At 39.6% G+C, this 15,602-nt stretch overlaps 1 protein-coding gene across 1 annotated transcript in view; it reads right to left on the bottom strand.

Annotated features, from left to right (window-relative positions):
- Nucleotides 1–814: 814 nt before the first annotated feature.
- CWC27 (CWC27 spliceosome associated cyclophilin) overlaps nt 815–15,602 on the bottom strand; it is a 239,838-nt gene continuing 225,050 nt past the window's right edge. Inside the window, exon 14 of the mRNA XM_027775064.1 lies at nt 815–1,422. Within this exon, the coding sequence (XP_027630865.1) occupies nt 1,260–1,422 (163 nt within the window). The 3' untranslated portion in view covers nt 815–1,259. The remainder of the gene's footprint in view (nt 1,423–15,602) is intronic.

Below are 15,602 nucleotides of genomic sequence, written 5' to 3'. Positions count from 1 at the left end.
TTGGGGTGGGGGGTTTTCTTGCTATAGGGCACGTGTGCTCACCAGAAAGACAGAAATAGACAGAGAGCAAGAAATCACCCCCCAGGGTGGATGGCCACACCACAATCCCTTCTCCATTCTCCTCTTGGGATCTTGGGCACACAGGCATATGTGCCCAGCGTGAATTTAAGTCACCGGGTCCGGCACTCAAATCTTGACTACATGAGAGTCCAGCGACGTAGCCATTATGTTATCTGCTGGTCCCATGGATGATGATCATTAAAGGCTAAATTTATCTTTTTAGTTTTTGCTATAGGACATCTGTGCTCATTGGAGAAAAAGAGAGAGAGAGGGAGAGAGAGAGAACCCCCCTCCCTCCCCAAGTGGAGATGGTCACGACATAATCTCTTCTTCTCCATTCTCTTCTTGGCATTTTTGGACATTCATGCACAAGTGCCTGGCATGTTTTTCAAGTCACTGCGTCTAGGATGCTAACCACAAAGTCAGCATGTGGGATCCAGTCATCTTAATCACCCCGCCATTGGCTGGTCCAAAGGCTAAATTCTTAATAAGTGCTACTGCTAGAATGGGGCTCTGCATGTGCTCTTGCTCGGCTGTGCTGAGAACAGAGGAGTGGACAGAGATGAGCAGTGAGCACAGCTGATGGAATCTGGAGAGTTACACTGTCTTAACCGCATGTGTAACACCCAGGCATTGGCCTAGGTGGAAATACATTTGCATCAGAGTTCTTTAAAATTTAAAGCACGAGGCTGCTGAATCTTACTGGTTTGGTTATTTGTAGATATTTGTAAAAACAAAACCATCAATATTTATAATTTTTATATTTTATAGTTTTATTTGTATTTTATCATTTTAAAATTATATTCCAAAGTTAGTGCTAAGAGGATTTCCCTCACATATTCTTCCTGAAAGAACTTATAAAAAATCTGGAAAAGGAAGGCTTCACATATTTTAGGGTAAAAGGACACAAAGAGGCTTGTACAGTTTGCAAATGGTTAACAAGTAAACTGGAAGGAAAGCAACTGTATTTCAGATTAGCAATATAAAAGGTCAGTTAAGGAAAGAAGCATGTATCGATAACCAGAACATTTGCTTACATCATTCTATAACTTATAAAACGAGATCACTGTTTTTCAAAACCAGACAACAGGTTCAAAAATACGTCTTTGCACACCCCTAAAATGATGCTGTTAGGAACAATGGCTGTCAACGAGGCCATTTATTGCAGGCACAGCAAGTTTGGTATCATTGCTCTCGTTTTATCTTCTTTCTTTTTTCTCTCTCATCAGCTTTTTGCTTTCTTCCCTTCTTCTTTTATTCACTGGATTCCGAGGATCATAGATTTCAAAGGTGTCTGAGTCTTGCATGCTCGCATCTTTCACTTTTCTGCTTTTATCCTCAAATTGAAGAACATGTGTCATCCTAAAAACGGAGAGAGGTGGTCCAGTGAGTTTGGCAGGAGAACTGGAAGTCTACATTCTACACTCCACCATCACCGGCATAATGGACCTTACGGGCACAGAATACCAGAAGGGGCTTATTGTTTACTTGCCCTGACTCCACATGGAGACCAATTTCTCAGGAAACACCTAACCTTAGGAAAACAGAACTGGAGTTTGCTCTGCTCATTTGTACTTTTGGTAATGAGTTTCATTACCTCGGTCTTCATCCAAGGTTCCTACCATAATGGGAGGGTAAAAGAATTCTACCCATAAGTCTTCTTAAACTATATTCAGAAAACAGTTTTCCTTAAAGAGTACACTCACTTAATCAGAGTGAACCAAGTGACAGTACAAAAACTCTAGACAATAAACTTTTCCTATTGGATTTTATTTGGTTTTAGTAGTTAAATGGGTCAAGAGTAGGGAACACATTAAGAAAATTAAAAGTGGGGACCAGCAGGTGGCATGGTGGTTAAGGTGTCTGTACTCCCACATGGCTGACTGCAGTTCAAGTCCCGGATCTGGCAGCTTACTCTCTCACTTTCCTTCTCTCTCAATGTCTCTCTCTAGTCAACTTCCAAAAGATAAAACATAAAATAATGACAATAAAATTAAATAAAAATAGTTCTTATAAGAAAATTAAGTTATGTTCACATGGTGTTGTGACTCCTTTTACTGGGGAGTTGCTAGATTTTTTTTTCCACACAAAAGTAAATTAAGCTTTGCCATTACTTCATGCATCAATTTCCTCCTCTTACTGATTCTGACAAATCTAACCACCCTGCTTTCCTACTTTATCAAACACTTACTGGTCTTAAGGTATCAACATGTGCTTGAAGCCTAAGTGGTCATAAGCTGGCTATCCTTAGCAGCAGGGAAACGTGTGAGTGATTAACTACGCCTCCATTAGGAGGTGTCTGCAATAAACAGGGAAGTCAAAAGACCAGGCTTCAAGCAGTGGAATGAATTTGGAAAGAGAAAAGTTGAGTTTTTATGCAAACAAACAAACAAAAAACTATTAGGGCCTTTTCTATAATTTATTTCAATAAAAAAATTTTATAGATTTACCCTGTGTACATTTTTTTTAATCAGCAGATAGAGCTAAATTAACTATAGTATTAGTTCTCCCTATATGCCTGTTACAACTGTCAAATGAAACCAACAAGAAATGAATTTCTTTTACCCTATATAAACAGAGATCTGGGTAGTGAGTACTGCTCCCCTCACTCTTTTTTCCCTACCTAAAAGACGAGTGATGCTTACTTGAGTGGCAAACTCCTAAGGATATACCTAGATTTAGAAGAATGCTAAAAAAGTTTTGGGAGGGAAATAAAATGTTACTACCACTACTAAGGCTTCAGTAGCTGCTGCTCACTAGGACCAAAAAGTTGATGCCCAGGCACCATTCCCACCCTCTTCCATCCCACTTGAGAATACTTATTGGAATGCAATAGATACAAGTGGTCTTTTTTTTTTTTTAATTTCTTCAGAGAGAGAGAGAGAGAGAAAGAGAGACATCTTAAATGGGATCTTTGTGCCAAGATCCACCCCCGCCTCAGCCAGGTGGGATCACAGGCATGGGCACACATTCAGCATGCACAGGGAGACCTTGGGATGAGAACCTGTGGCCTTCCCAGGTGGATCCAGAATTGCAGAGTTACATTACCACTGTGCCACCAAAGCTGGCCCATGAATGATGTTATTATCTAAATGACATAGAATCTAATTTACTAAATAAGGTACATCACAGATTTCTATACTTTATTATTATAATACAATATTTGTACAAAATTTCATAACTGATCTATACATGCACAGGTCATGTGATACATGAGAGCTGCTGGCTTATACCACTAATGTTGCTTTAATAAACCCCCCTTATTTAGAAAATGCATCATTTGATCATTGCATATTTAGATGGATTTCCTCAGAATTTGATTTTTTGTGCTTTTGATTTCCTATAGTGTTTATGCATTAGCTTCTGAGAGTGAAAGAACCTCTGTTACAAAAAGGCTGATGGTTCTACACTTGAGGAAACAACCGCCAGAACCAGGTGGAAACACAATTAAAGCAGATTTAATCAATTCAATGATGACCTGCCTCTGTCGAAACAATAAGAACTCACTGCAGTAAAACATCTCTGAAAGCTAACTAATCAGTGACAGCCTCATGCCTTTGAAAGCTGGCCAGTCAGTGGCAGACTCACTGCAGGGAGCAAGCTTCTGAGAGCTAGCATACAGTAACAGTCTCTTTTGAGTACCAGTGCTTGTGAGGCTAATGTCAGCCCCCAAGCAATTCTTGACCAGAGCTCTATGTAAGGTTTGCAACCTGCTTTGCTCCCAGAGACTGGGCCTAACAGCACGGCGAGTCCTTAAGTAATAAATTAAGCCTTTTGTTTCCGAAATTGAGAGAGGTATTTTCTTCAATACTCTCTACAGCCTCTGCTGTATCCCCACAAACTGCACTCTTGAGAACTGTCAATTTATTACCACTGATGAGAAACTAGTTTTGAAGAGTGGCAAGACTGTTCTATCAAAGGTCCCTTTAGCACACACCAGGGAGCCCCAGAACTGTACACTGCGCTTCAGTAGTGCTTAGCAGCTTTCCACGTCTTAGCGACATAGCTGGAATCATGTGTCTTTTAAAATAATCGTATTCATTATTACTAGACTGATAGCAAAAATGAAATCCATTTAGTTAACTTATTGCCTCTTCATATATACATTCTTCTATTTAAAACATTATCCTGGGGGCACAGTGGTTAAGGTGCTGGACTCCCACATGGCTGACCACGGTTTGAGTCTCGGACCTGGCAGCTTGCTTTCTCACTTTCTCTCTCTCTCTGATAAGCACATGTGTCCTATAGCAAATTAAAATAAATAAATACATAAAGTTTAAGAAAAAGTTATCCTATTCTTTGGGTGAAAACACAGACAGTTTTTTGTAATATCCATTTCTAGTAGGGATTGTCCACGTTTCAAAAATGACTTTACCAGAATATGTCAATTAAAAATATAAAAAGGTTTCTTCTTCCATTCTGTGCCACGAGAGAATCTTACAACTATTGGATTTAGTTGGCTCTGGTGTAAGAAATGAAACCTACACACATGAACAATAGCACCAAGCCCACAAGACAAAACAGATTTTCTTACAATTTTGAACAAACAGAAAGCCATAAATTAAAGAAGCTGTCTTCTTCAACTGTTTGTTTCATACGCCACTGCACTAAGCAAGTCCAACATTTTGATTAATAACAAACCTAAACCCAGAGGAAAGAGGGGGCTATCAGCTTACAAACTACTTCAGCTTTAGTATCATAATACTTAGCATGGCTGGTTACTCGGCAATAATATTTAATCTTTAATAGAAATAAAAGCATAATCAAAAAGCTTCACCCATTTATCTTTCAACAAGCTACGGTCACTTCATTTTAAAAAGCAAAACAAAACAGTTATTATGATTTTCAGCATAATAAACTCCTGACCTACATGCCTCCATAAATCACAGGCTGCATGAATTGAAAGCATGCCTGCGTTTTACAGTCTCCTGTGAGGATACACATGCAGACTCAGAATACAGACTTAATTCTAGTACAGAGGGTCTGGTAGTTTACAATCTGTATGTCCTAATAACTCAATATTATCCATTTTGTGGCTGGTAATGGAACTGGCCCAATAGCAGTGAATTTTTTTTGGAATTAATTATACACTAATCATTTACATATGGCAATTTTAGAACTTGCTCACTTGAAGGCAAAGATAAAAACTTAAGTCTGATTAACAAAAATGTTCTCAAAGAAGAGCATTAACTTTAGTGTGTAACAGAAATATGGAAACATAATTTTCACAGAGGTTGTATGTAACGAGAAAGTTTTTTGGGAGGAGGTATGGGACTGTATGAAATTATAAACAGCAGGTGGTGTGACAGTTAGGGTGCTGCACTCCCCACATGGTCAACCACGGTCTGATTCACAGATCCAGCAGCTTGAAAATCACACTGGACGTGTGTGCTTGTGTGCCCCAAATCCCAAGAGGATAATGGTGCGCTCGCCAAAGTATGGCCATCCCCCAGAGGTGATTTTTTTCTTTTTTTTGAGAGGCTTTTACTATAGGGCGCGTGCGCTCGCCAGACAGACAGAGACATAGAGACAGAAAGCGAGAAATCACCCCCCAGGGGGGATGGCCACGCCACAATCCCTTCTCCTCCATTCTCCTCTTGGGATCTTGGGCACGCATGCACACACGCCCGGCGTGAGTTTTAAGCCACCGGGTCCGGGACACGAACCGCAGTCGACTATGTGGGAGTCCAGCGACATAGCCATTACGCTAACTGCTGGTTCCTGCCCAGAGGTGATTTATCACTTACTTCTCTACCTTTCTCTGGCAAGTGCCCTTGCCCTATGGCAAAAACCTAAAAAGAAAAGTAACAATAAAAAAATATTTAAAAAATAAACAAAAGTAAAGATTTGATTCTTAAAAAAAAAAGGAAAAAAACCCTAGATTTTGACAGACTTCACTTACTTGACATCCAGATTTCAAAGTTCTCTCATGATTTTGAAATCAATTAAGTTATGATAGCAATTAATATCATCAATAGGAAACAGAAGAACTGATTCTCAGACACATTGTAAGTAGCTTGATATAGTATTCCAATATTTATAATTCATTTTTGGTCAATGAATTTTGATCAATGCATTTAAATGATTCGTATTTATAATAATGTAAACAGCTATTTTTAAAACTGGGATTCTATAAATCAGTCCTTCCCATTTCTAAGTCACTCTAATTTAGAAACCTGTCACTCAACCCTTAGATTATTAGGTATCCTGATTATTCTACTTCTGTACTATTTCTCCTCCCTCAAATTCTTCCAAAGGCCCTAAATAATCCTTTTAAAGGAGCTCTTTAAGAGTATTCCTTCCATCAGGAATGACTGGATATTGTATTAGACTGAAATATCTCAGTTTGACCCTTCAAGTCCTCTAACGACTCCTGCTTCCTATCTCACCAACCTTATTTCGCTTCTTTCATCAACTCACCATTCTGTAATGCCTGTTTACTTAATCGTGAACAGGCTATCAGCTGTTTGAGACACTTTGAGTGTTGTTCAAAGTTGAATTCCTAATGCCACACATGGTGATTTGTGCTGCGAATGAAGTCTTCAGACCTTTTGTACTGGTCAGGCCTGTGGGCTGGTACTAGCAGGTCTACTAAGCTAACACTTGACCTCCTTTTGTGAGCAAGGCCTGTCTTCTGTTTTGATGATAAACTCCCTAAGACATCTACCAGACTGCAGAAATCTCAGGCTCAGCCCAAGTCCGCCTTCCCATGACCTCTCATAGCTCAGCACACGGCTTTTCCACTGAACTCAAGTATGGGACTGCTAGCTCGTACTCCTGCATAGACTGCAAGGGAGAATGCTTTATGTCTTTTTCCATCTCCTATAGCTCCTGAAGTAGAACTGGGGAGTGAAAATGTTTTTTCTAAGTGATGTTTCTTAAAATATACTTCTAGAGCCCTGCGTCAAATGTTGGCTACATGTTAGAGTTACCTGGGTAGCTTTAAAAACTATCATTGCAGATGGCCAGCTACTTAATGGTTTGTTGCTGGATTCCCACATAGCTGACCATGGTTTGAGTCCCAGACCCGGTGGTCTAATATTCATGCTGGGCGTGTGTGCATATGTACCTAAAAATCCCAAGAAGAGAATGGAGAAGGAATTGTGACATGGCCATCCCCTGTGTGGGGTGATTTTTTTGCTTTCCGTCTCTCTGTCTCTCTCTGTCTCTCCGGTGAGTGCAAGTGCCCTATAGCAAAAATCTCCCTTAAAAAAATAAATTAATTATCATTGCCAGGTTTCCAGGTCTACAGATATTAATTTAATTGTCCTGAGATGAGGTCCTAGCATCGGTAATTTATTTCTTTAATCTTTTTAAAAAAGAATTATTTATTTAGTTGTATTTATTGTTATCTTTAAAATTTTTCCTATAAAGCATGTGAGCTCACCAGAGAGAGAAAGAAAGTGAGAAAACAAGCTGCCAGGTCTGGGACTCAAACTGTAGTCAGCTTTGTGGGATCCCAGTGCCTTAACCACATGCCACCTGCTGGCCCCTAGCATCAGTAATTTAAAAAATGTTCCCATTTATTTTTAAATGCAGTCAAAGTAAAGATCACAGGGCTAAAGTTTAAGAATCTTTACAATTTTAGAAAGATTGATTTCATTAGCCTTTAGTTCTTGATGAAGGACAGCTGGTTCCTAATGTCAAACAACGGACATACTTGAAGAAGCCTAAACGGCCCCTGAGTCTATTACTCAAACTGAATAACCTCAAGTGCATCATTCTTTTCTAAAAAAGAATTATTTATTTAATTTTATTAATTATTATTATGATTTCAAAATTTCACCAAAGCTAGAGAGAAAACAAAGAAGCAAGCCACCAGGTCCAGGACTCAATCTATGGTCAGCCACGTAGGAGTCCAGTGCTTTAACCACCACACCACCTGCCAGCTATTTCTTATACATGGTTTGAGGATAAAGCAATCACCCAAGAACTTTTTATGCATGAGCCCAATGCTATACACTAGTGTCGCAAAGCCGACTAGGACCCAGGCCCTGCTTTCCTGGAGTGAACAGTCCCTTAGGTAGAAGAACTCACAGACATCGCATGCAGCAAACGCATGTTTTGGAACTGCCTGCAAAGTGTGAGACGACAAGAGCACCCACTGATAACTGCGCTCCACAGAAAGCTTTCCCGTGTTGTCAGGTGGCATCCTTGTAACGCCCAATGGAGGAGGCAGGAATGAGATTATTATCACCTCCCATCTCAAAGGTAATTTTTGAGGCTGAGGGTTGAGAAAGTTGTAGCTGGTAAATAGCTGACCAGGTACTTTCTCGAATTTCTCCAGAGGTAACAAACTCATACTGTAAAGATGGATTTAACTTTGGGAAGGAATAAATGAAAAGTTAATTTAGCGCGAGGTTTGATAAGGAAGATAAATCAGATTGCTTATTTTTTTTTTGAGAGGTTTTCGCTATAGAGTGCTTGCGCTCGTCAGCCAGACAGAGAGAGACACAGAGACAGAAAGCGAGAAATCGCCCCCCAGGGGGGATGGTCACGCCACAATCCCTTCTCCTCCATTCTCCTCTCGGGATCTTGGGCACGCACGCACACGCGCCCGGCTTTGAGTTTTAAGCCACCGGGTCCGGGACGTGAACCGCGGTTGACTACGTGGGAGTCCAGCGACATAGCCATTACACTAACTGCTGGTTCCCCAGATTGCTTATTTTGAAGCACAAAATTTAAAAAGTGCAGCTACATAGTGACATGAATGATTATTGGTATGACAACCCCCACCCCTAGGATGGACTTTAGAGTAATACCTAAAAAGAAGTTCCAAATATGCCTTGGGCAATATATTTGGGGATATTTCTGGGAAAGGACACCTTTCTTTTAGGTGAATGTTGTATCAAAAAAAAAGTTAACTTCTACTTTACATTTTAATCCCATTGATCACTTCTATCTGGAATCTTATTCCCTGTTTCTCCTTATTATCCCTAAAATGGGGATGCTAGATAGGGACACCTCTTCCAGCTGGAGGTCCAAGAGGGCCAGAGCGAAGGACCCAGGACCCACCCTGCAAGGTGTACATCTGGCAGTCCCCGCTCAGGCATTGAATTACTAAGGACTGCCTTGTGGTCACTGGTGGTATCCAGGTCTTTTCTGCTATATATATAGTCCAAAAATGCAAATCTAGCAATGAAAATTCTCCTGTTTTAAATTCTTTTTTTTTTTGGATAAGTTTTTGCTATAGGGCGCGTGCGCTCGCCAGACAGAGAGAGACAGAGAGACAGAAAGCGAGAAATCACCCCCCAGGGGGATGGCCACGCCACAATCCCTTCTCCTCCATTCTCCTCTCGGGATCTTGGACACGCACGCACACGCGCCCGGCGTGAGTTTTAAGCCACCGGGTCCAGGACGGGAACCATGGTCGACTATGTGGGAGTCCAGCGACAGCCATTACTCTAACTGCTGGTCCCTGTTTTAAATTCTTTAGTGGCTCTCCATTGTCTACACAAACTCAAATTTCTTTTTTAAACAGGTATGTCCTCTATGAAAAAAAATTTTTTTCCCCCAGGAGTTGTGTGTGCATGCAAGAGAAAGAAAGACAGGATTCCCCGTTCCACAGTTGGGTCCCCATGTTGCCATCCACCCCCAGCCTCAGCCAGCCCAGGATCAAGGATTTCTATGAACTTTCCTAGGTGGATCAACCTTTCAGAGTGTCCCGTTTTACTGACGTGTCACTGTCCAGCCCCTGGAAATCCGAATTTCTTATGTGGCCTCTATAATCTGCCTTTTGCTCCCTTCTTGGAGCTCCTACATAACCTTTCCCCATCACAGCTTATGCTCCAGACATCCCAAATTATTTCCTGAACAAAGCCTACATTTTTCTGCCTCCTTCCCTGCCTATACACCATACCTTCTGTCAACTGAGGGGTGGTCTCCTTTCAGAAATGGCTCAAGTCTTCTCCTCTCCTAACCTGCTCTTTCTCCAGTGGAGGTAAGCCCTCTCCTGGTCTCCATGAGAATCCTGTACATCACCCTGGTTTAGTCTTCCTCACACCACAGTGTAGCTGCTGGCTCCTTCCCCGGGCTGCGAGTGCCTCTGAGGGTGGTGGCCCTGCAGTGCTGGCATTTGTACCAGCACCAGTTGGCAAAGCTCTGCAAGAAGAATGCCCTCAACAAACGTTAGCTGAATAAATAGTGTTTCTGGCTGGCCAGTCACCTCTATGACCTTTGGCTAGAATTCTGGTCTATTCACCTTTCTCCTTGAGAGTATTAAAGAAAATTCCCAATTATTTAGTAATTCTGTTTATAAAACCTTGGTTTTCTAGATAACTCACCTTTCAAACTCCAAATTTATTAGAGAAAAGGCAAATACTCAAAAAGCTGAAACAAGGTATTTCTGTCACCACTAACTTTATGCTATGAAAACCCAATACATACCTGTCTCAAATGGGCCAATGACACGCAAATTCGTGAAGTGTTTCATATTTTTATGCAAGATAGGTTGGCAAAAAAAAAAAAACGGCTTAAAGATCGACATTTACGTGTATGCTTGGTCTCTGAGAAGGGGGAAAACGCATAGACTGTCCTCACACAGGATTTTTTATCTGGCTAAAGACCTTGCTGTTCTTTGCAAAACTTGGCCATATGCATAATCTGTGCACTGTGTTTCTGTACTGTGTTGATAGCTTCTCGTTTCTCTGTTAAGTTGGAATTCTTAAGGAACCCACTAAATAGCTTCTGGTTATTACTGAAGTTTGTTATTCTACAGAACTGTAGATCACAAACTTAAATGATCTGGTTTAAGTTTTTTTAGGGGCAGAAGGAACAGCTTGAAAGAGATTTGTATCTGAAAAGCAAAAATAGCCTTTTTTGTTTTTAATGAAAAATCTCAGCAAGACAAAACAATTTTCAAGTTTTGCCCACATTTGATTCTTTGAAGGAACCACACCCTGCTCTGTATCATAGATGGGCTGCAGCATTCTTTGTCCACATCATTTCTCTGGAATGCCCTGCCACTTCCTTTCTACTGGTGTATATCCCTAGTCCTTTCAGAGTCCAGTTTAATTATTTCCATTTCCTTCTAATATTTTTTTGGACTGCCCTAGGCCTCAGGACCTGCGTCTGCCTTTGCATTTCTGTAACATCTTCGAAGGAAACCTTTGCGGTTTGAGTCAGAAGAGCTAAGTCACATTGCTTCTCAGGACTCCATGTCCCCAGCTGTGAAGGGGTGATGGTAATAGGCACCCTACTTATGCCATGTGGTTAGAGGAAGGATCGAGCACCATGCCGGTAACATGATGGTTCAAACATTTACCATTATTTCAACTCATTCTGTACTTGGCATGCATATTAGTCAGCTTGGGCTGCCATAACAAAACAGCATGGACCGAGTGGCTCACACAACAGGAATTTACACCAATTCCCCTTTATCTGTGGCTTTGCTTTGCATGGTTTCAGTTACCTGTGGTCAACAGCAATAAAAATATTCAAAAGAAAATTCCAGAAATAAACAATTCCTGTTTTAAATTGTGCACTGTTCTGAGTAGTGTGGTTAAACCTCACCGTCCTGATCTGTTTTGCCCAGCATATCCAGGCTGTGGATACTACCCAGTCAGTTAGTCACTTAGCAGCTATCTCCATTATCAGATCAAAACAAGCATAGTACATATGGGGTTGGTGTTATCTATGGTTTCATGTATCCACTAGGACCCTTGGAACACATCTCCCACGACTGCAGGGCAGGTACTGTGTTTTGTCTTGGTTCTGAGACAGAAGTAGAAGACCAAGGTGTTTGGGGAGGGCTGTTTCCTTAGGCTGCAGACAGCTGCCTTCTCACTGTGTCCTCACATGACAGGACATGTGAAAGGCCATCTCTGTCCTCAGTGTGACCAGGTGGAGAGAGAGCGTTGGTCTTCTTTTCTTATACGGACACTAATCCCAACATGGGAATCTTACCCTTAAGATATCATCTAAATCTAATTACTTTGCAAAGGCCCACCTCTAAAAACCATCATACTGGGCACTGAAAGTTCATCATATGAATTTTGGGAAGATATAATTCAGTCTGTAAGAGTATATAGATATGTACTACACATAAAATGTGCTTATATAAGTATTTTTTTAAAGAAATAATTTATTTAACTTTATCTATCTATCTATCTATCTATCTATCTATCTATCTAAATTTGACCAGAGAGGGATAGAGGGAGAGAATGTGAGAGGGAAAGTGAGAAAGTACCAGGTCCAGAACTCGAACTATGGTTGGCAATGTGGGAGTCCAGTGCCCTTAACCACCACACCACCTGCTGGCCTCAAGTATTATTATTTTTATAATACTCTAATATACTGTATACTCCTTTTAAAGTGTTTTCATGTACAACATCATATGCACATAAGTTACTTGATATCAGAGATTTACATGTATATTTCTAAATAGGCCCTGTTTACACTAGACCATAAGCCATTCAAAGGGCAGAATTGTTTGCAGAATCAAAGAATTATAAAAATATTATTTTATTTTTATGACTTTCATAGCATGAGTAATATACATTTCCTATTTTGCGTGTGTGTGTGTGTGTGCTATTCCTTTTGCAAAATAGGACAATCCTGATGGCAGAAAGAAAAAAATGAAAACAAATTATAAACCCAGAACTTATCAATAACAGCTGTAAATAAACAGAAACATTACTTCCTACACTTTCTATGCATCTGTTTATGCATGTATTGTGTGTCTATATATAGAGACACATACAATATATACTTACACTATACATACATACATATATATGTATATATAGAGAGAATACACATACCTTTTGTAATTTGTTTTTCTTATATAACTATACCACAAGTATCTTTTTACATTATTAACTATACTTCTACATTATTTATTCATTCTCTAGTATTTGATCCTATACATAATTTACAATCAATCTCATTTTATAAGATTCTTAGGCTTGTTCAATTCTCCACCTTTATAAACAATGCTGTGAATAATATCCATGTGAATAAATATTTGGCTTCTTGTATTTGTAAGAAATACCTATTTTTTAAGTCTAGCCAGCATTCTTTCAATTGGTTACATAGTCCTTCTTTTCCTCTCAAAAATAGTCCCTCTCCACTCTAAGTTAATGAAGTAGAATAGGATGACACTCCCTGTCTTTGATATAGAAAATAGAAAGTACCCAGAATAATCAGTGACCAGATCAGAACTTGGGCATTGAATTCAACAAGATCAAAGAGAATTGACCTAAGGGCTTTTCCTAGAACTACTGGCTTAATTACAGAAACATGGAACTGGAGCCACCTTCCCTAGGGAAGTCTACCACGTGAAGAGGCTAATAAAGAGAAAAATTGTACCAGGAGTCAAAACAATACGTATTCCTTAAGTTCTCTGTGCTATTATTTTGTTTAAGATATTTCTATACCAAGTGATGAGGTAGCAGGTCATGTGGTGGTTAAGGAGATGGATTTCCACATGGCTGACTATGGTTCAAGTCCTGGACCTGGTGGCTTACTTTCTCACTCCCCTGGTCCCTTGTCTCTCTCTGGAAAGCCCATGTGTCCTAAACAAAACAAAACAAAACAAAACAAAACAAAACAAAACAAAAACAAACAAACAAAACAAAACAAAACATATTTCTATTATTTGTAACAAAGTATTTTTACTATGCTTAGGATAAATTCCTACAAGTAGAATTCTTAGGACAGTTTTATATCTTTTTAAGGCCTCTTGATACATATGGTCTATCTGCCTTCCGAAAAAGGTATACCAGCTCACACTCTCATGATTAAAACGCCTTATTTAGTTTAATAACTGAGACTAATCTTGTTTTCTTTTTTTCTTTCATGTTTTTGGCTTTTTGTATTTCTCCTTTTGTGATATGTATATTTGTGCCCTTTCCCATTAAGAAAATGGCATCTTAATCTTTTCCTTCTGGACGTGTGAGACGGCAGCATATTATTAAGAACATAAATCTCGGGCCAACAGGTAGTGTGGTGGTTAAGACAGTGGATCCCATATGACTGACTGTGGTTCAAGGCCTGGACATGAGAGAAGAATGGAGGAGAAGGGATTGCAGAGTGGCTATCCTTCCTGGGGGGTTATTTGTCACTGTCCCTCTCACTGTCTCTCTCTCTGGCAAGCACATACACTGTATGGCAAAAACCTAAGAAAACCAAAAACACTAAAAAGCCTAGAAACTTTTGGTTTATGGATTTTCTTTATTTCTGATTACAAATAAATTAGAGTTCCCCTTTTATGTACATTCAAAACTTCTTTAGGAATTAAGAACTTGAAAGGTTTAAATTCTAGCAAATAGGAAAAAAAAGTATCAATCTCTTTTCAATATGCAGTAGATAGTAAAAATCATGGTAACTCTTAAGAACAGACACAGAGTGACTGACAGAACATGAATGAGCTCAGAAATCAAAGTATTTAAAAGAATCCTGGAATACGAGGTCACCGGCATTCTTTATATCCAGCAGAGCAGGGCAGCCTAGTACAGAGATGACTGCAAAAGACAGAAGAGGCCAAAGAGAAGGAAATCAAGAGAGAAAAAGTAAGGATGAAAGAAGACTCAGAATGGGATGCAGAAACAGTGACTTAAAGGGAGCAGGGAAATATACAAACAGAAAAAAAAAAAAAAAGATTTATGAATTGATAGGGGAAAATATAGGAAGAAAAAAATTAAATGCTTGAACAACAAAAATCAGGATAGGAAAATAGAGCATAAGGAAAACCATGCAAAGAGGAAAACAGATACTGACTTTTGGAAAAAGAAAAAGATGAAGCCAGTGGATTTTCTATCACTGTTCACCAACAAGAAAAAAGCTCTTTTGTTCCACATTTTAGAAGAATATTGGCTCCTGGTAACTAGTCATTACAGGGGACAGGAAAAATGAAGATTTTCTACCGATAATTCAGCCTCCAGCAAACAAAGTTAGTGTGGCAGGAGAGTTGAGGCCTTCAGAAGAAGATTCCTCATGGCTCCGGATGGATCTAAGGGCACTGCAGCTAAACATTGAAATACTATTAGGGTTAACATATTCCTCAATATCTACTGAATCTGCTGCACCACCGATCACTCTTTCTGCTTGCTCCTGAACACTCTGATTGAACTTCAAGAATTAGAAAGAAACACACCATCCATCATATGACAAGAAATCACCGCAGGACCACAAGAAATATGAGAAAGCAAGAAAACACCTCTCCTCCAAGGGAAAAGACTAACTCCTCTTCATCCACAAGCAGTTCAATGCAAATCATGGAAATGTCTGATAAAGAATTTAGAACATTCATAATGGCGAAACTAATTGAGATGGAAGAGAAGAGAGACAAGGAACTGCTAAAGAGAAAGGAGAAAGAAGCTGATGAGTTCCAGGAGGTGAGGAAATTCTTGCAAGATCTAAAAGAGGAATTACATGCTTTACAAAAGAGTCAAACGGAACTGTTAGGAATGAAGTCTATAATACAGGAAGTCAAAATATCCCTTGAAAGTATTAAAAGCAGACTAGATCATACAGAAAATAGAATCTCAGATGCAGAAGAGAAAATTGCTGGCCTAGAAAAATCCACCACGAAGACTGAGAAA

Source organism: Tupaia chinensis, unplaced genomic scaffold, assembly GCF_000334495.1.
Source record: "Tupaia chinensis unplaced genomic scaffold, TupChi_1.0 Scaffold000516_1, whole genome shotgun sequence".
NCBI lineage: Eukaryota > Metazoa > Chordata > Mammalia > Scandentia > Tupaiidae > Tupaia > Tupaia belangeri.
The sequence above is the reverse complement of the archived record's forward strand: the minus strand, read 5'-3'. Positions and strand labels throughout refer to the sequence as shown.